The sequence below is a fragment of the Saccopteryx leptura genome, chromosome 3 (genome assembly GCF_036850995.1).
Source record: "Saccopteryx leptura isolate mSacLep1 chromosome 3, mSacLep1_pri_phased_curated, whole genome shotgun sequence".
Classification (NCBI taxonomy): domain Eukaryota; kingdom Metazoa; phylum Chordata; class Mammalia; order Chiroptera; family Emballonuridae; genus Saccopteryx; species Saccopteryx leptura.
The window spans coordinates 123,446,588-123,468,584 of record NC_089505.1 but is presented as its reverse complement, the minus strand read 5'-3'; the positions used below and the strand labels follow the sequence as shown (position 1 = coordinate 123,468,584).

Here is a 21,997-nt window from a genome sequence, read left to right as displayed (position 1 = left end):
TCATGGGGATGTAAACTATGACATATAAAATCTAGCCAATCGTATTATAATAATTATGTTTGGTGTCAGATGGGTACTACATGTATTGCGGTGATCACTTCATAAGAGATTTAAGTATCTGCTCACTATGTTGTACACCTGAACCCAATATAATAGGGTATGTCAAGTACAAGTAAAAAGTACATTTAAAAAGAAAATTATTAAATGGGGAACAAACACAAGCAAAAAAAACCCTGTTCCCTTAAACATTGTAAAAAGCCCAGCTCCGTCCGCCCGTGCTTTTCTCTGCTGAGGCATTTCCCCCATCACCCCTTCATTCCTTGCTGAGCTCTTAACCATCCTTCTCCCAGGCCCAGCTCAGGTGGCTCTGGATGGCCTATCTTGCCCCGTCACGCATGATTTCTCTGTGGTCCCAGTACATGTGCACACACCTCTCACACAGCACTCAGAACACTTCCTGTGCTCAGGATGTCTGTATTTCTTGCAAGACTGAATTTCTTGGGGTAGCAGAACAGGGTTATAGCTTATTCATCTGTAAATTTCTTGTACTTAGAGAAACGCTTGTACAGAGAAGGTGCTGAAGGTGTGCTTGAATTTTGCATTATCCAGATAGAGCTGCTAAGTCTTTTTCTAAGAAGATTGAGAATAAACGAAATTTGAAATTGGAAGTAGCCAGGTGGGGCACACGGCCCTCATCGACGGGGCTGCGGTCCCCTTTGCTGCAGGCTGCACCTGCGGGCTCCGGGCATTCGAGAGCTCCTCTATCAGCTTAGTCTTTGCTGCTCGTGGTGACATGGTGACACGGACACAGGCACAGCTCCATCCAGACTGATCTTCAAGTAACCAGAGATGCAATTTCTGATGCAAACTAAGCCAGAAAAAGCAAAGGTGCATTCCTTCCACTCTTCCCCACAGTGCCGGGGATCCATCTTTGGCCAGCTGGAAGCGATAGGGCGGATGGACGGGGACTCATTTTTGAGAAATATCACATTTGATACCGTCTCAGCCCAAAAGGACAGGAGCCATGGCCAAACTCGTTTTCCAGTTCCTGCCGCTGGACCGACGCGAGCCCTGTCCCTAGTCCATCCTCCAGTAGTGTCTCTCTCTCTCCTTTGGCCTCTTGATCCCATCACCTCTGCCTTCACCTTAAGGCATTTATTTTTTTGCTGCTTCTTTTTTTCCCCTTATTGCAATAAATTGTTGAATTGCAGAACACTTTCTCAGTCCTATGCTTCGAGACAGAAAACTGGATGAAGAAGAAATGCCTGGGCCCTGGCCGGTTGGCTCAGTGGTAGAGCGTCGGCCTGGCGTGCAGGAGTCCCGGGTTCGATTCTGGCCAGGGCACACAGGAGAAGCGCCCATCTGCTTCTCCACCCCTCCCCCTCTCCTTCCTCTCTGTCTCTCTCTTCCCCTCCCACAGCGAGGCTCCATTGGAGCAAAGATGGCCCGGGCACTGGGGATGGCTCCTTGGCCTCTGCCCCAGGCGCTAGAGTGGCTCTGGTCGCGGCAGAGCGACGCCCCAGAGGGGCAGAGCATCGCCCCCTGGTGGGCAGAGCGTCGCCCCTGGTGGGCGTGCCAGATGGATCCCGGTCGGGCGCATGCGGGAGTCTGTCTGACTGTCTCTCCCCGTTTCCAGCTTCGGAAAAATACAAAAAAAAAAAAAAAGAAGAAGAAATGCCTGGCCTCCCCATGCACTCCCTGTCCCAGCCCTCCCGTTGTCACCCTGTCACGCTCCCTCACCTCCCCAAGCAGACCTCGCTCGGGACTCCCCCGGAGCCTCCATGAAGGACCAGTTCGCTGTGAGAGTGTTTGCTATGAAGCTGGCTGCAGTCTAATAGTCCTGCCCAGTGGTGGGGTTCAAATAATTTAACAACCGAGTCTCTGCCCTAATGACCATTTTAAGTATAAAAAAAGATATACCAAAAGGTAGTCTATTATTTCATGCATTTGATACTTAAATAAGGACAATAAAAGAGATACATAAAACTAGATTATACAAAAAGGTTTTAAAATATTAATGGAAAAATATTAAATAATACCTGACAAAAAGCTGTTATTTAAGATATTTCCTTATTGCTTCTTGATCGATGTCTTCACTTGCAATTTTTTTCAACCAGTGGACAGAATGAACATTACTACAGGCGCTTAGAATATGCTGTTGTGCAGATGAATGTTAAAAAGGTGTAAGGAATGTAAATTTGTGATTTCCACACTGGGCAGCTGCCCAGGTGCCCACCTTAGAGAGAACCCTGATTATAAGTGCCATTTTAACAACCGGTTCGCCAAACTCAACAAAAAATTAGGTATCAGTTCTACTGAACTGGTGCGAACCGGCTGAATCCCATCACTGGTCTTGCTCGGAAAAGAAATTAGCTCATTTCTTCTATTTTAGCTAACACTTCTCTGAAGTCCACCATGTGGACTCAGGCACTACCTGGATCCTCTCCCTCCCTTGGTAGTCAAGGCAGGAGATGCATGCAGGACAAGATACCCAGAGAAAGTAGAACATATGTATGGTACATTTGACTGAAGATAGTCCCTTGTCGGACATTCACAGCTCACCTCGTTTCCTGTAACCAGGTTCAGACTTCCGACCAGTGATCCCACGTAAACCTGTGCTTCAGTTATGGGGTCCAGTTCCCTTGATTTCATCGCCAGGCTTTGCCAAATACACTCTCTCTGCCTGAGAAATCTTTCCTTCAAGAAATTCCATCTTAACTCACTGTTAAGATTTACTTTGCAGGCACCCTCTTTACTAATCCCTCCCGGATCACCCCATCTATCTCTCCAGTAATGGTCCACAGTGCTTAGTTGGAAATGATCCGTCTCAGTGTCAACCTCTGGAGTTGAAACCCTGAAGAGCTGTGTGATCTTAAATGATGTCTTTCAGCAAACCCACTACATCTTTACCACTCTGCTCCTATATCTTACTTAACCCAAGAAGCAGTAAATGTTTGAGCTACCCCTACATAGAAATGAAATAGGCAGATGCTTACATAGTAGGATTTGAGACTATTATATCTAAAAAACTTTTCTTATATGGCCTTTGGTTAAAACTTTAATGATAAAAAACTGACATTATAATAACATTCTTAGATTCATCACCTCATAAATTTTGGAATCCTAGAATGTCAACTTTGTAAAGCTCCTTTGAGGATTAGCTAATTTAATACTGTTTTGTTTTGTTTTTAGTTGAAATTGCTTTTCAGAGAGTTAAATGAGTTGGCAAAGACCATATAAGCATTTAAAAATTTCTTTATCAATATTATTTTTCAGTGACATAATTCTAATTATCCAGAAGGCAAATGAGGCTTATGTTGATGTTGATTTCATTGTCTCCAGGTAAATTGGTTGTGTATAAGTGTATAAGATACAGTTTCTTCAGTTACTAAGAATAGAAATCTATTCTGTTTAACTTAGGCAAAAGGAAATGCATTTGAAGGATATTGGGCACTGACAGAACTCATAGGAGATGGGGAAAGACTGGATTTGAGAGTGAGCGAGAAGCGAAGAGCTTCGGCACCAGGGAGGGGGAGCCACAGAAGTGGCCTCTGAGTGGGACAGTCTGGTCGGGGCGTGAAGGAACAGTCTTTCATTGTTTCCTCTCTACTCAAGATACAGATCCCACGAAGGTCCTGTCTGATTAGCCCAGAGTAGGGTTCTGTGCTCTGGCATGGGACAGCAAGGCCTTTCCTTGTGACTCCAGTAAGCTAACACCCCCTGGGGAAGGAGTCATTTAAGCAGAGAAGGTAGTTTGCACATAGGAAGAGGAAAGAGAAGCGGAGCGGTCACAGTGTACTAATGCCCACTGCAACAAGAGCCTGCCTCAGGGCCAAGTGAAGGGGCCATGCTAACGACGTGGAGCACAGCTGTATGTCGGCAGTTCTACGTGGATTTTCTTAGTTGGGGCTTTGAACAAATCTGCAAGGAAAATAATATTATTCTCATTTTTTAAAAAATCAAACATTGAAGGTAAAAGAGGATAAGGCAATTTCCTGGCAAACCTGGGATCCCAAGCCAGAGCTGTTTGCCTCCAAATCTGAATGGTCATTAATGCAAGTAAAAGGACTAATGAAACTCCCGGCACCTAGCAGGTGTCTGTCCTGGAGAAGCAGGAGCTGCAGGGGCCATGACCGGCACTTGTTTCCCCTTTGCCTGCAACTCTCTGCCTTGGGAATCCAATGGGCTCACCACTTCACTGCATTTAGATGTGACCTCAACAGAAGGGCCTTACTGTCAACCTTGCAGGACAAACCTATTGTACCTCCTTCACTCTATTCCCGTAGGCTGTCTTTTTTACTTTGTAACATTTATCCCTGCCTGACATATATATGCATTTGCCTATTTGTTCTTTCTCAGAGAAACAGAAACATTGTTATGCATACTCATTTATCCCCAGCATCAAGAACCGTACTGGATAAATAATTGTTAGATGAACGAACAACACAAATAAACCCGGAAAAGCCATTCTCAGCTCCCCCGCTGGCCATCTGTGTGGTTCTGGCCCGGTCATTTCCTTCTCTAGACTCTGGTTATAAAAGGAAAAGTTTGAACCAGATCAAAGCCCACCCTTCTTTACCCTGTTTTCTGTTTGTGTAGTTTGCTTATAGTGTGCTTCTCTGCTTGCCTTCTTTTGAAGAAAGCACTTTTGAAAAGAACTAATAAAATATTTGAGAGACAGTGGACTAGATGATCCCTGAAGCCCCCCCCCCCTTCTCTCTATAAGTGTGGAGTGTGTCCGTTGTAAAGAGTTTATAGAGCTCCCAGACAGATTACAAAGAAAATCTCTCAAAGATTTTCTTATTGGAAGAAAATAAAAAGGGTTTCACTTCCTATACTTCTGGTCCCCAAATTTCAGGAAGCTGGTAGGAGACTTGAAAAGTTCAGCCATTCTTTTCAATTACTAAAAGCTCTTTATTGAATCCATTGTATTCTTTTGATCAATGTAATAACCCTGAAAAGTGGGATGTAGTGAAATAGTGAGTTCAGTTTCTAAGATGAACAATTCCCCTGATGTGTGAACGCTCGTTCACGTCATTTTTAACTGTGAGGATAAGTGGTGTAGAAGGGATCTGTGCTGCTCCCAGGCCAATGACAAGCACTGGGGAGTTGACTTGGACACTGTCTTTCCTGTGATGAAGACCAAAATGTCAGAGCCAGCTCCTGTAAATGAGCGTTTTAACCTGTTGCTTTGTGAGGGGATAACCTAATGAGCATAGCCGATGACCCCGTAGTAGCCAATGGCCTTTGAGTACAAGGGGGTCGCTTGAAAATATACTTAAAATCACTGGATTTTAAGGCCACTAGTGAGTGGCCCTTCACTTCTTTTAGGGTCAGTCTTTACTCCACACGTGACCGACAAGTTACTGTGTGATCTGGCTCCTACCTTCCTTTTCAACCTCATCTTTTGCTATTCCCTTCCTCTCTCATTTACTCACTCATTCATTCATTAACACTATTTATGTAGCTATGGCTGTGTACCAGATTTGAGTTAGCCACTACGGCTTTATAATGCGCAAATAGAGGCATGGCCTCACTTAAATGGAAAGTGATGTTAAGCTATAATAAAGTATGATGCATGTCAACATAGGGCAGCACAGGGGTCATAGAGGGGCACGAGAGGGCACACCAGGGTAGGTGGAAGGAGGACTTCCCAGAGGACGTGAGCCCAAAGATAAGTAACTCTAGAGATAGTGGGCTAGACATAGGAGACACTTGTCAGCAGGCTCCTGTGATCTGACAACCCAGCTTACCTGTAGACTTCGTCTCGGCCATGTGGGGAGCTCGGTCCAGTCCTGCCGACGATGGGTAAGAGGCGCTAGCATGAAGATAAAATTTCCTCCAGATCTCAGCATTTTTCCCCCAGAATCACAACTAAGTCCTGACCTGACTCTCTCTTTTATCCGGGATGATGGACAGTGGATTTGCCTTTATCTCTGGCTCCGATGTCAGTCTCCAGTCCCAACCTCCCACTTGTTCTGACCCTGATAACCTGATGCTTCTTGCTAAGCTCCGCCCTCTGGGGTCTTGCGGCTGCCATACTACCTACCGCGGCAGTCCTGCTGGCGCCACGGAGGGAGACAGCCCCCGACCCCGTGTTAGATCTTCCCGGGACTGTGCGTGCCTCGTTCAGTCAGGCTTTGCCTCCGCAGCTCTAGGCCCACACCTCACGGCCTGCCTCTCTTTACGCAGCCACAGGTCTTCACGACGTTATCACTTATGTGGAGCACTGGCCTGGCCTGGCTTCCACATCCACTGTCTAGGGACTGACATCCTAGGGGATAGCCCTCAAGATGCCCATTCTGCTCTCCAGGGATCCATACCAGTCTTTCCTTCCAGGCAGGGTAGACCTGACCTCTGAGTCCCTTTGCCATGGTACAAAAGACTCATTTCCATGAGACCCGACCTGGTATGGGCATCATCTCTGTCAAATAATCCTGCCTTCCTCCTCACTGGCTCTGATCACATCCTCACCCGCTTGCGTCTTCCTGCCCTGAAGAGCTGAGAATTACTTGCTTTCCAGCCCCCCGACCCTCCTGTTTTTCTCCGTGGTGGTCTGCTTCCTTAGCTGCTGACTCAGTGGCTCCAGCATCATCATCTCTCATCCCCTGTCATTCTGAGCTTGGAAACCTAGTTTAGGACCAGATCATTTTTCACTCTGCATTTTGGCTGAGCAACCTGTGTCTGGCAACCTGGGATTTAGGCCATTTCCTTGGACTCCAGGCCACTTGGATCTACTTTCATGATCTATTCCTTAGTCTCTCCCATGGGGGTCTCAGTTTATTTCACTTAATGAATGAGCAGGTGCTCCCTGTGCTAGGAGTTGGTAGTGACAAGGAGGGTGGGGAAGAGATGACAGCCACACGATGCTCCAGATGGTCCTTTTCCCTCAACCTTGGCCAGGCCTAGCTTTTAGTACCCTGTTCAGGGAGTGCAGGGGACAGTCCATAACCACTCTGTCCTGGCAGGCCATTAGGATGAGAGCCCCCTGCCTTGTGAACTAGGCAAGCTCTACATTTACAGTCCGGGAGACCTCACAGTGGCTCCTCACATGCTGGGGCTGAGTGTCTGCCTTTTCAGGCTCTTTGACCTGGAAAGATCTGCTGTGACGGTGGTGGAAGGAGAAGCTGGGAGACCCCAGAAACAAACCAGGGCGCTACAGGCTGGGGGGGAGGGGAGGAGGAGAGCCTTTGTCTGGGTGGTTAACGCCTTTACCTTTTCCCTGAGAGAAGCATTATGTGAAGCTCCTACAAAATCTAACGCAGAGAACAGCCTAGAAACTCCAGGACGGGTCCCTCTCTTGCTCCAGCTCTGCTGGGGACCTACTAGCCAGCAGTGGCTTTAGAACGTCTTGTCCCGAGCAGGCCGCTGACAATCAGCCTTCTTACCTCTCTGTCACTATCTCGTCACCTGCATATATCCACTCCATTCATGCCACAAACACCTACTATGAGTCTGCCAGGTGTGGGGACTGTATCAGATGCTAGGTTATTCATTGGTGAACAAAAAGAAGACATTGTCCCTACCTACCTAGAAATGTAAACTATAAGTAAACAAGCACAGATACATATATAACTGTAAATTGAGGTAGTGCTTCGAGGGAAAGGACCTTGTTGTTCCAAGGGAGAATAACAGAGTCTAATTTAAGTGGTGACAGGAAAAATAACATGAGCTAACATAAAAATGAAGGTTAGAAGTCAACAAGGCAAGAGAGGGACTTAGTGTGGAAAACAGAATAAAAAGAAGAAAAAAATATTCATAATTCCAGAGATAGACTATGAACTTGGTTCATCTGAGGAAATAAAAAAGTCCTGTAAAGAGTTTGGATTTGATTTTAGCATAATTGGGAATTGTGGGAGAGTTTAAATTTAGAAAGTGACATGATCCAATTAAGGTCTGAAAAGGCCATGTGGCAAGAGGATGGGCGGAGGGAAGAACGAGAGAGAAGGAAGCTGTGTGGGGTGGGGGATGTTTCAGAAAACAAGCAAAAATGTGGAGGTAGAGACAAGTAGACAGACTGGAGATAACTTTTCGAGACAGACTTTAAATAGAATTGAAAGACCATAGTGAGATGGAGCATGTAAAAATTTCGGTAAATGGCATCAGGTCAAAAAATAACACGATTGACTTGTCTCTTTCACGTAGCCAACCCATCAGCAAACCCTATAGTCTTTACCTGAAAAATCGATTCCAAATTCCACAGCTTCTTACCGCCTCCATAGCTTTTGTCCTAATCCAACCTCATTATTTCTCGCCTGGACCACTGAAATAGCTACCCAAGTGGCAGAGGCGGATTAAGGTCGGTTGAGGCCCTGGGGGGGGGGGGCAGAAGAAAATATTGGGCCCCTTAAAAAAGAGAGAAAAAAAAAGGAGAGAGAGAGAGAGAGAGAGGGAAAATAAAAATACATGTTAACCCTATTTTTAAATAAATAAAAAATATTGTGTACTATTAATGTTAAAATTGCACGTATGAAACCATACTTGGCGTCATTAGAAAAAGGGTAAAGTTGGGGTTTTGCAGGAACCTTCAGCAGTCGGGGCCAAAGCGGTCTCCTTGCTATCACTCTTCTCCCCACCACAGACTGTTTCCCTACTCAGGGGTTCCTTTTAAAATGTGAATAAAATCTTTTCATCATTCTCAGTATCCCTACCCTACAGTGGCTTCTCATACAGAACTCTTACCCAGGCTAGCAGGCCCCCTCATCCGGTGGCTTCTCTCCCTTTCTAATTCATTTTCTATCGGTCGCTACCTAATTTACGCCTGTTCAGTCCCACCGACCTTCCTGCAGTTCCTGGAGACACAGGAAGCTTGTTCCTGTCCTTGGACCCGGGTGCTTGCTGTTCCCCCTGGACCGCTATTTTCTTCAATACATACACACATATATACGGGCTGTTTCCTCTGTCATTCAGTTTCTCCCCTCCACTACTCTCGTCCCCTCACCTTGCCTTATTTGTATTCATTACACTCGTCATTACCTTACACTACATTATATATATATTTTTTTTATAAAGAAAGAACATTTTTGATTGATTGATTGATTTTATTTTTTATTATTTTTTTATTATTTATTCATTTTTAGAGAGGAGAGAGAGAGGGAGAGAGAGAGAGACAGAGAGAGAGGAGGGGGGGAGGAGCTGGAAGCATCAACTCCCATATGTGTCTTGACCAGGCAAGCCCAGGGTTTCGAACCGGCGACCTCAGCATTTCCAGGTCGACACTTTACCCACTGCACCACCACAGGTCAGGCCACACTACATTATATATCGATTTGTTTGTTTATCTCTCTTTCTCACTAGAATTTAATTTTCATGACATTACTTTTTTTTTTCTTTTTTTTTTTTTTTTACTTCTGCTTCCCCAACATCTAGAAGAGTGTCAACATAGGAAGAAGCTGTCAGGCAATATTTATTGAATGGAAAAAAAAAAGAAGGAAAGGTGAAAGAGTGGAAGACATCAAGGTTGATGGGTGGGGTTGTTGGGGCTATTTACTGACTTGGGAGCGTTTTTCAGAAGCCAGACTTGGGGAAGGTCGGGCGATCCATTTTAATCAGGTTGAATTTGAGGTAACTTTGAGAGATTCCAGAGGAGCAATCAGGTAGGCATATAGATGGGACCACATAATTTATCATCCCAATTGGAAGTGAACAGGGAAACTAAAAATAAAATTTTGTGTATTTTTTGATATATTCATGTATTGACCAAGAGTTTTCCTGTTATATCAGACTTACAATATATGTATCCAAGTTCATTAAAGCAATTTTTTAAAAAAATATTTATTTTCTAAAACTAGTGCAGTTATTTTTGGCATACGTTCACATGCTTTACTCAGTTTCTTGATTGAAAGTATATTTATCTAATACTAGATCATTGGAATTTTATGAAGAATAGTTTTTTCTAATATGGTTTTATTATTTTTAGTTTTTGATTACATTGCTTTCAGTCTTCTTCAGAATTGCACTTTATGATTAAAATTGAAATTGTCTACACATGCAACTGTTTCTTTTTTTTGTAAATTATAATGTTCTTTCGTAAAAGCCACTATTTCTATACCTCTGCTGAGGTACCCGGTAAACTTGCTATAAATTCTCCTAACTACAGTACGGTCACAGTTATAAGCTGTTTAATATTGAAATATATAAACATTTTATTTAATATTTAATTATATTTAGTAAAATATATAAACATTTTAGTCCAGATATTTTTATAGTTACTCTCTTGTTTACTCCCTTCAGAGACATTTTCTTGGCTACCATTTTTTAATATAAAACAACTTTTGTTAAATAAGGTATTTCTTTGTGAGTCTTTTAAACTTTCATTAAATACAGATCCGCAAAATGGTAGGCCTCCTAAATTTTATTACACTCTGGTACAGTATTAAAATAGGAGCTTCACCAAAATCCTCCTGCATTGCTGTGTCCTGAGGCCTGGCTGCTGGATTCAGAATTCAGCCTTGCACTCTGGTGTGCTTCCGTCACTCAGTGTGGGCGGTGCCTCCCTTGCTTTTGTAGAGAGAAATGTCCTGTCTTCTGGTTGGTAAGTTTTGTTTTCAATAATTACAATCTGATATAAGCTTTTTTTTTATTATTATTCATTTTTTTAGAGAGGAGAGGGAGAGACAGAGAGAGAGAGAGAGAGTGGGGAGAGACAGAGAGAGAGAAGGGGGGAGGAGCTGGAAGCATCAACTCCCATATGTGCCTTGACCAGGCAAGCCCAGGGTTTTGAAACGGTGACCTCAGCATTTCCAGGTCGATGCTTTATCCACTACGCCACCACAGGTCAGGCCTGATATAAGCTTTAAAAGCTGAAATACTTTGGTGCTTTATTTGTTGAATTTATGATTAAAGATTTGTAATTGATTTGGAACAAAATACAACCAAAATTTTGTTTATATTTAGAGGTCTCATTATCAAAGTTTAGGGGTCTCATTAACAACAACAACAAAAAAAGCAAAATCAATGTTGATTAACAAAGCAGTTTATTAAAGTCTCAAAATCACTAAAATCAAACATTGATGGCAGATAGTAAAGAAAACAAGCGTGGGCTACCTTTCTGTACCTTAAAAAAAAATTTTTTTTGCATGTGGTTTAGTGTCAACTTTATAAAAAATTTTATAGTTCTCTTTGTGTACATTTTGAAAAGTAGGGTTTCTGTTTTAAAAGTAGAAGATAAAAGTTTCTTTGGATGCAATTATAATTTATATGGGCACCTCAAATCGATTTAAAATAAATTTCTAGGCCCTGGCCCATTAGCTCAGTGGTAGAGCATCGGCCCTGGGATGTGGAAGTCCCAGGTTCAATTCCCAGCCAGGGCACACAGGAAAAGCGCCCATCTGCTTCTCCACCCCTCCCCCTCTCCTTCCTCTCTGTCTCTCTCTTCCCCTCCTGCAGCCAAGGCTCCATTAGAGCAAAGTTGGCCTGGGCGCTGAGGATGGCTCTGTGGCCTCTGCCTCAGGTGCTAGAATGTCTCCGGTTGCAACGGAGCAACACCCCAGATGGGGAGCATCGCCCCCTAGTGGGCTTGCCGGCTGGATCCTAGTAGGGCGCATGCAGGAGTCTGTCTGTCTTCCCACTTCTCACTTCAGAAAAATACAAAAAATAAATTTTATACTCCATTGGTTTGTTGATTTAACAAGTATATTTCTTTTATCAAAATTTATTCATATTACCATAACAAAAATAAATAATTTTAACATGAATATCGAAACATTTTTTTAACTGAGTTATTAGCATTATTACCACAAAGGAAGTATTTTATCTTCAACCGAATGAGTTTCCAAAAGCTTGGCTATGAGTCCATGAATTGGGTGAAAGTAACTGAATTACATTGGAATTAAGTTAAATTATTTTCTATTTGAAACCTCTGATGGCACAGATGTAAAACTGCTGGTTTCAGTTCTGCTAATACAGAAAAAACAACAACCGTTAACAGCTACCACTTTATATGTAGGAAGAGTTGGAATTTAAAATGATTGGAAATGTATTACAAGAAGAGTCATGTACCCTAACAAGTGACATTACACATCACTCTGAAGTGCGGCTTGTCACTTAGAGCAGATGACTGTTCTTCTAAAATATTTCCATCATTTTTCTTCCGTGCTTCTGCTTTTACATGTGTAAGTTATAGTCCTTGGGCATAAGTTTTCTTAAAATAACTTAAGTCAAGTAGATGCTGATGTTTATTTAGCAGATTTGTGTCTGCTGGTTTTTATGTGGTCACGTTATCATACACTCCCTTCAGTGGATCATAAATACTGAGAAACATTTTATAGAAGTTACATGTTCATCACTGAAGTTCATGAGAAATAGAAACTTAGTACTTGAGTTTCCTAAAACATGCACTTTTGTATTTGAGAAAATTGCTGGTTTATTGTAATATTTTTTTTATAAAATGTAACCAAAAATAAAATAAATAATTTTAGATTTACACTATATGATAAATATGCCAAGAGCAATCAGACTCTTCTCTATAAGCAGGACTGCTCAGACTCTATTTCTCAAACGTATTTCCCATTCACCTAACCAATAGTTTCCCGCATTTCCTATCCATCCCAACTAGTGGACTAAAAGCTCCATGGCCCTGGCGAGCTGCTGCCCAGGCTGCTGCGGCGTGGGCTGGTACAGCGGGCTCCCGGGGGGGGGGGGGGGGAGCAGCACCTTTGAATACTTCTCCCACCACCATGTGGGACCTGCAGGAGTTAACTGCCTTTTTGTATCTGGATGAGCACACTTAGTTTTATGAGAAAGTGTATATCTCCTTGACAGGGAGCTGTTGGTTACATTGGGCCCAGAAATGGTCAGGAAGAGAAAACAAGGTTATCATTGGTTTTCTCTCATGACTGTGTATTTAAATGGTTTCTCATCCTTTGTCAGTTTTTCCTTTCTCCCCTGCCCGCCCTGCTCTGCCCAGTTCATATCGTAAGTACACTGAGTGTAAAACTGGAATTCATTGTTCTGAACCAAGAGAAAAGTGTGATGCCAACTATCCGTTACACAGAGCATGGTGATAATCTCAGTGCCATTACTGAGGATCTATTTTGTGTCTATTTTGTATTAATCTCATCTCGAATCTTCAAAACAAATCCATGTGCTAGCTATCATTTTCATTTTACAGATGTAGAAACCCAGACCCAAGGCTACATGACAAATAAGTAATGGAAGTGGTTAGAGAGAGCCCAAGGCCACGTTCTGTCTACCCTGCAGTGACTACTTTTCTAAAAGGCATCCAGAGCTGGAACTGAACTCCGATCTCTCTGTTCAATCAAAATTCAGCTCTGCCTGCTTTACTTAGTCTTTCAGTCAAAATATTTACTGAGTGCCTTCAGTACACTAGGTTCCATCTATGCAAGGCGACTGCAAGGGCATTCCAGTCCAGTGACTTCACAGCTGGAAACTTTATTATTATTCCACACAGGATGCAGCGACCAGGTAACTTGGATGCAAAATTTCAGTGCAAACCTGAACCACTGCAGCTAAGGGCTGCTGCCCCACCCCAAAGCACCAGCATGCTGATGCTGCCCCATGAACCGTTCTGCAGCCCGGCAAATGATGGTTTTGAAGGCACATTTCTTTTCACGTAAGAGGGACATATTTTAATTACCACATGTTACACAGAGGCACCAAAGGGAAAGAGTCCTGTCCCGGGACTACACTTGGACTGTCACCCAGCTCCTAGTTCTTGTCCAGTGTTTTCTTCTCACAGCGTCTTAGGAATCCGGACTGGAGAAGACAGTACGTGACTTAGTCTGTCCTTGTGCTGGGAGCCTGTCCCTGGAGTTGCCGGCTGCGTTATTAGCATTCCGCCAGCAGCCACACGTAGGTAGGAATATTGTTGCTGTTCATGACCAGGGGGAATAATCAGTCTCAGCTATTCCCCGGCTCTAAACCAGCCAAAGTAATTGGGTTTAATTTTAATTTTTTTAATGGCCTGAAATTAATAGAAGCAGCTGCTGCCACAGTGTGTAGGTGTCCTTCTCCAGGAGGCAGAGAGCAACAACAACAACAAGATCCTACACAGAGACTCGGAAAAATAAACAATAGCGTGTGCGGGACAAAAAGGTTAATTCAGAAATAAAGCAATGTCTTTCCGTGATCAGAAACTGCCTGGCAGTACGTGGCACTGTCTCCTCCCGCCCAGTGCCCATCACCCCTGATAAGATGGTAATCTGATTAGACGCACGCCTGCCCTCCCGGTGTAAAAATGTGTTGCCTGTATCTGAGACTCTCTCTGCTCTCTCCCCCTCCCCGTGACTCACCACGAGATTAGCTGTGACAAAGTGAGGAGAAAGATAAGAATAGATATGCTAGTGACAGAAGCCCTATCATAATTGTTCGGGGAAGATAGGATTGGAATTAGGAGCAGATTCTATTTGCCTGGGGAGGGTAGCTTGATAATGTGGACATCCACGTCAGGTGTCTAGCTGTGCCTGATGCCAGGGAAGAAAGGGAGGCGGCCCCTGACTCAAACCCCGTGACGAGCTGGGTTGTTCCGGCCCAATATAGACTATGGGCCACGTACTGATGTGGATGACAAACCAGAGACTCAGCTGCCCTCAGGAAGGGAAGAGGAATCGAAACCTCACCCCAATTTCAAATATACCTGTGGAGCCAGAAGCCAGTTTGCTTTCCAGCCTGGGTAGACGAAGTAGGAGAACCAAGAGCCTGTTTCTGCGATTGCAGCTGAAGGGATTTCAGGTAGCACAGCCTTGGTATGGTAGGAAGAATAAGTGTTTCTTTGTCAGAACGTGGTGTACCTCATGCAGGTAGCACATCCTCGGTGTACAAGAGCCACTTAATATATGTCACTCCCTGTGGAGGTGTCTGAGTGACTGTGCTCTGCATACCTCCTTTAGGACTTACAGTCTGAAAAGACTGGTTCTTTGTTATGTCCCTTTTGGCAATTTGAAGGGAAAGTTTGTGTCTACTGTCAAAGAAGACTCTGGGGTTTGAATGCATTTATCCATATCCTTATTTTCTGCTTGATTGGGGAGGAAATTAGGATTCCTGTCTTTTAGGAGGCCTGAGGAGGGCTGGGGAATGATGTTGTTTTAGAGAGACTTGCATACACCTTTAGGTCCTGGGCTTCTCCTTTTCCTCCGGGCTCAGGTAACCTCCGAAACAATGCATTGGGGATTTGACTGACATTTTGGAGAGAAGGCAGAGAGGATGGCAAATGGGAAGGAATCGTTCATTCATTAAGTCATAAATTCACTCATTCATTCAACAAACACGCTTTGAGCTCCTCTTCAGGGTCAAGCACCATGCTAAGTGCTATTGATTTTGAGATAAATCGGAAATACAGCCGTGCCTGCAATTAGTATTTAGAGCAATTAGTTCATCCTGGAGTTGCTGACAAAAACTTCAAAGAGGAAATGAGCTGGGCCTTGCTTCTCTACGTAGGAATTCACTATGCAGAAAAGTATGGGAAAGGCAATTAAAGACAGCCAGACCAACATTTAAAAATGCAGGGAGCTTTCTGAGACGATAATGTATTCAGGGTATGACTCTCTGCTTCACATGATGAGCGTACAATCTATATATGTTGGTTGATGTGGCTGAAATTATTTATTCTAGTTTGTTACCTCTTAAATGTCACTCATAATAACTCTTAAATCTCACTCAAAAATATATTAATTTATCCAATCTATAATTATTTTTGAGTACTTCCTTTCTGCAAGACTCTGTCTAAATCCTGCAGAAACAAAGATGAACAATAAAATATATGGACCATGTTTTCAAGGAGGGCTCAATCTGATGGTGGAGAATGGCGTGTAGTCATGTTGTTATAATGAGATAGAGGCTATAATAGAAAGGCATGTATACTATGATTGTGAATGTGTTGAGTATGTGCATGCATGTGTGTATGTGTGTGCTCACCCACATGTGCACACACACACAGCTGAAGCTGAGGATGTGAGTGATGGGTCTCCTTCACCTGTGCGGATGTCCTCGTCAGTCCTCAGGATGGACCCAAGATGATGGCTTGTTCCAAGAGCTGGGTCAGCCTTTAGTCACTGAGCTCTGAGAGCACACAGGTTTTGGATACTTCTTGAAGTTCTGGCAGGATCAGGTATCATAGACTCTTATTTTCCTGGAGTCTTCTGTGGTGTCATACATTCTTGACCCTACCCTGCCTTCATTTTTATGAATGGGATAATAGGAATAACTTCAGGGGATTGCTGTGAGAATTAAAGGAGTTAATACATTATAAAATGTTTAGAATTGCCTGGCGCATGATCAATGATATACTGTATACGTATTAGAAATTAGTATTGTAATAATTATTAACATTATTGTTTTATTGTTCCCACTGGTATCTCATACTATCTGTGTTAAATGGAATCAGAAGGCTGCCCTAGCCTAATACCAAGTACAGGAACTTTCCTTGTGGGATCCCTTTAAGCTTCCCACACTGCACGGCCCTGTAATGTGGACCTTTCTGCTTTCCCTTCAGCCGAATGTTAAAGAGTCTTTATGCTGAGCTAAAACTTGCCTCCCTATGATGCCTACCATTTATCTTCTTTTCTTTTTGTCATTGCTTTTTAAAATAAGCAAGTATTATTTGACACTTCTCTGTACCATTTCTAGTGAGAGAAGGAAAAGGTGACACTGTTCCTGTCTTCAAGAATCCTCTGCCTGACCTGTGGTGGCGCAGTGGATAAAGCGTCAACCTGGAAACACTGAGGTTGCCGGTTCAAAACCCTGGCTTGCCTGGTCAAGGCACATATGGGAGTTGATGCTTCCTGCTCCTCTCCCTTCTCTCTCTCTCTCTCTCTCTCTCTCTATCTCCCCCCCTCCTCTCTAAAATGAATAAATTTTAAAAAATTAAAAAAAAAAGAATCCTCCTACCTTTTCTTTGAAGAAATTCTCATTTACTTTTGTTACCCATTGTTAAGAGGCAAATCAGGTGATAAAACATTTTTGAATATCATATGTCAAAGTAGAGAAAAATTAATGGAAGATGAATAGTCAGAGAAGGCTTCCGAGGAGGTCTGGCAAAGGATAGGCATTTATTTATACATTCTTTTGTTTATTATTTAATTAGTTCATTGTAAAAAAAAATATTTAAACCTTTATTGATAATCCATAGTATGCTACATCTGTGAGTCAATTTACCAAGTAGTGAGGATGGCACGGGAGGCAGTCCTAGAGGAGGAAATACCAAATATGATGGCACAGAGGTACTGCAGGTACGGCACAAAATTGTGTCAGGGACTTGTAAGTTGCTCATATAAATAAAATTCCTGGCTGATGATGCTGGAATTACAGACTGATCTTGAGCAGTGCTGTGAGCCAAACTAAAATGCGAGGAAACGGAGTTGTTTAGAAAGTTTTTAGGGAGAGTACCGTGAAATCAGATATTTCTGGAAGCAGAAGGTAAGGCTGTGAGGTGGGTGGTAAGGGAGAAAGGTCGGTGGCAAGATACTGTCGGGACTCTGGGCGCAGACTGCAGGGTCACACTAGCCTGTGTCTGATTCAGACCCTGCTGCTTTCTTCCTAGACCTCATGGGATCTTGACCTCTCTGAGCTTTGATTTTCTCATCTGTGTAAAAGAGATATTAATAGCCCATAGCCCATAGAGTTATTGGGATGATTAAATGATAATGCCTATCAAACATTTAACACCATGCCTGAGACATGGTGAAAACAACAGTGAGCAAAACAAGAAGAAAACTGGGAGTGCATCCCTAATGAGACATGGCTCCCACATCCCGTCCTCTTCTCTTTTATTCTCTGTGTTACTTGGAAGTCCTCACAAATTTGTCCTGCTGAGCCTTTCTCAAATAGATTTTTGTTTGTATCCATAGCAGAGTCTGAAAAATCTAAGCCCCAAGCAGCATCTCAGCTTCCTTGAATGATTACCCCAGGGCCCATTACCTTCACTCTGTCTGCAAATCGGGTTAGGCATCCGGTGGGCTCAGGAGAGGAGCTGGGACAGCTGCAGGCATTCGATGAATTCTCCTGATAGCACGTAATCAAATTTGGTGGAGAGGCAAGGCTCTCAGAGTCAAGTTGCTAAACTTGGCTGGAATAGGAGAGAACTGGGGTGATTGGATTTAAAGCATGGGCCCTGATCGGATATATCAGTAAATGAAGAGTTGAAAACATCAGCATCATTACCTGAGGGACCTGTGACTGTAGGAATCACTTGCCTATGAAGACATGCTCACCTGTGCTCAGACTCAGACCTCTGAGTCAGGACCTGAAGTGACTGTTACAGACCATTAGCTGGGGATCTCCAGGCCTCTCTCCCTGGCATGCACCTTGAAAGCAAATCCGGAACCCTGGGCCTGGCTTCCTCCAGCAGCCTCACGGCCCTGCGCCTGCAGTCACACCACCAGCGCAGACCGTTGCCTACTCTCTCTATCTCCACTCCGCGCCCTGGCCGGTGCGCTCTCTGCTCTTCATTTCCCACTCTTTTCTTTCCACTTTCCACTTTTTCCTTTGATACAGCTCTATGGTTAATAATCTCACTTGGATCCTCAATTTTTTTCGTCCCCTGATTCCTTTACCTCTTGTCTTAATCAAACTCTGCTTAATGAAATTTGCTGAACAAAACAAAGAACTAAGGCAAGGGTCCCCAAACTTTTTACACAGGGGTCAGTTCACTGTCCCTCAGACCGTTGGAGGGTCGGACTATAAAAAAAGCTATGAACAAATCCCTATGCACACTGCACATATCTTATTTTAGTATATGTGCTGCCGAAGTGAGCACAGCACGTATCTTATTTTAAAGTAAAAAAAACAAAACGGGAACAAATACACTATTTAAAACAAAGAACAAGTAAATTTAAATCAACAAACTGACCAGTATTTCAATGGGAACTATGCTCCTCTCACTGACCACCAATGAAAGAAGTGCCCCTTCCGGAAGTGCGGCGGGGGGCCGGATAAATGGCCTCAGGGGGCCGCATGTGGCCCGCGGGCCCATAGTTTGGGGACCCCTGAACTAAGGTCTGATTGTTCCGGAGGTTAATACTTCCTCTCTTGCCTCCCAGGAGCGGTTTCTTCTCTGACACATCACATACAGAAGAATCAAGAGGGACAACTTTCTTCTTCACTCCTCATGTACCTCCCAGGCTACTATTTTTCTCTCTCAACACTGGCATCTCCAAATTTTCAATATAGGAAGGTTTTTTTTGTTCGTCTGTTTGCTTTTTTTTCAGAGACAGAGAGAGAGAGTCAGAGACAAGGATAGTTAGGGACAGACAGACAGGAACGGAGAGAGATAAGAAGCATCAATCATCAGTTTTTCATTGCGACAGCTTAGTTGTTCATCGATTGCTTTCTCATATGTTCCTTGACTGTGGGGCTACAGCAGACTGAGTAACCCCTTGCTCGAGCCAGCGACCTTGGGTCCAAGCTGGTGAGCTTTTTGCTCAAACCAGATGAGCCCACGTTCAAGCTGGTGACCTCGGGGTCTCGAACCTGGGTCCTCCACATCCCAGTTCGACACTCTATCCACTGCGCCACTGTCAGGCTCAATATAGGAAGGTTTGGGGTAGCAATCTGGTTAGAAAGGAGGCATGCCTAGGGAGGTCATCTCAAAGTTATCTTTCTATTACAAGAAGACTTGTTACTTGCATGCTTATTCCTCCTGGCTTTGGGAGTAGGAAACAAATGGATTCCATGGGTGGGCCTACCACCCCAGACAGCCTTTGATACTACCACCAACTTCTACGTGAAAAGCTGTGTTCCTGATGCTGTTCATACCACATCCTGTCCCTCTCGGCACTTTCAGGTTCTGACCTGTGACCTCAGGGCAATGTTTAAATTTTCTAACATGGTTTATATAGTCACTTTCCAATCTGGCTTCTGCTTTCCTCTTCAGACACATTTTTCATGATTTCTTTCTTACTCTTCGTGTGGTAGCCACAATCAGTTTTTTTTGCCATCGTAACATTTTACTAGTCTCCTCTTGCCTCCTGACCTTTGACACACCCACAGCTGGAATCCCAGGAGCCCGCAATTTATCAGGAGGGACCACGGAGAAGTGTTACAGGTACTGAACTTGGACCCAGATAGAGACATAATTGAATCCCGGCTTTGACCACATCTGCAAAGCGGAATAGCAATCTCCCCCTGGACAGAATAGCTGTGAGGATTAAATCAGGTGTGGAACGAGCCCTGGAAACAACCCCTGCTCAGTATCTCCTGTCTATTCCTTCCTGTCTCTTTTCCCTCAGTCCTCCCTTCCTTGTATTTCTTCCTTTACTTTTGTCTTTTTCCCGTCTCTTCATTCTACTTATTGTTTGAATGGATTCATAGCATCCGGGGCTACAGAAAAGCAGCACAAGCCAGTCTGTGTACAACATCAGTGTCATGTGACCTCTGCTCGCCCACAGGAAGCCCCCAGTCTCACCTCCCACCCTGCCTGTTTATACAGTTTCAGAAAGACACCAGGGAGAAACCAGGTTCTGAAATAAACTAAGGGTGTGTCATAAAGCTCTTGGAGCTCTTAACACTTTTCCTGAGGCTGCCCTACCCGGGCCAGCACCATTCTTGCTTTCCGCCACTTCCTCTCGGTTACCCTCCTCTATGCGCTCTCCTCCACGTGTTTCTGCGCCCCTTGGCTTAGTTGAATGCCAGGCCATTACAGGTGAACCCTACGTTCTCCACTGTCTGTGCCAGAGCCCCAGAAACATATTGGCCCTTACAAATCTTCCACACTGATCCTAACAGATAAGACTTAGGAAGTCATCAATAAAAAAGCATGTTCGTACAGAGTGTGGGGATTGAGCTGGCCTGAAATTGTCAGTGGACGATCATGGAAAAGACACCATCCGAGGTGGATTTTGTACAATTAACAGGACCTGAAGAAACGGAAATGAGAGGCTTCCTCTGTAAGTGTGAATGGTTTGGCTCTCCCGCAGCATGGCTGACTGAGTGAACCTGGGAAGTAGGGGACGCAAAGAAGTATCAGGAGTGGTGACTGCAACCCTGTGCCTGTCCCCACATGTGTGTTTCCGTGTGGCTTCCCGGAGAAGGAACATGACGGCTTCGCAAAACTGCCTGCACAGCGTATTTCAGAGCGGTATCTCCCAAAGTGCCTCTCTGGCAAATTAGCCTTACGAAATGGTCTGTAGAAAAATAATAGCAGTAATCTAAAGAAGTGTTGAATAGTCTTTCTGCCCTTGAATATTCACAATACATAGTTTTTAGTTATTTTTAAAGGTCTGAATTAGCCTTGTAATACAACAACCCTAGGAAAAGTAGGCATCCTTGTTTATGTTGCTGTAACATCACGCTCTATTTCCCCTCAAAGCATTTTTAGACTCCGTAACTATATTGTATATTTATTTTCAATATTCTATTGACTGCTTCCCCACTACTATACATATTCCATGAAGACAATACCTTGCCTACCTTACTTACCTCTGTATGTCAAGAACTTAACATAATGCCCGGGCATATAATAGGGGCTCAGATCAGAATAAGAATAAACAATGAATAAGACTTGTTCGTCTTTGTTTACCATTGCCTTGTCTAAACAGTTGATAACGGGAGGGCTGGACTTTGAACAAAGTGCTGCCGGTTCAGTCCTTTTTGACGATGGGTGGTATGTGTTGTTGTCCCTGACCACCACCTGGGGTTTTTGATGTTATAGTTTTTGTGTTCATTTATTCCTGTTTATTACCTTTTGAAGCTTGAATAATTGATATGACCTTTTTTGTTTTTCTTTGTATCTCTCAGGCAAAGGCTGCCACCTAAAAATGTTTACTACTACCGCTCTCCGGACCATAGGAAGAATTATGTGATGTCATTTGCATTTTGTTTTGACCGAGAAGAAGATACTTACCAATTTGCTTACTGCTACCCATATACATACACTCGCTTTCAGCATTACCTGGACAGCCTGCAGAAGAAAGGCATGAATTATTTCTTTCGGGAGCAGCTGGGTCAGAGTGTGGTAAGGCCCGTTCGGAATAAGTGGCTATAGCAGGGTGCTTAGCAGTGGGTTTCCATAGGATACAAAGAATGGATCCTAGTGCTTTGTAGA

The 21,997-nt window shown here is 43.7% G+C and overlaps 1 protein-coding gene across 1 annotated transcript in view; it reads left to right on the top strand.

Moving 5' to 3' along the window:
• AGBL4 (AGBL carboxypeptidase 4) overlaps window positions 1–21,997 on the top strand; it is a 1,215,313-nt gene that overhangs the window by 687,895 nt on the left and 505,421 nt on the right. Inside the window, exon 5 of the mRNA XM_066376234.1 lies at window positions 21,691–21,907. Coding sequence (XP_066232331.1) covers window positions 21,691–21,907 — 217 coding nt within the window. The remainder of the gene's footprint in view (window positions 1–21,690; window positions 21,908–21,997) is intronic.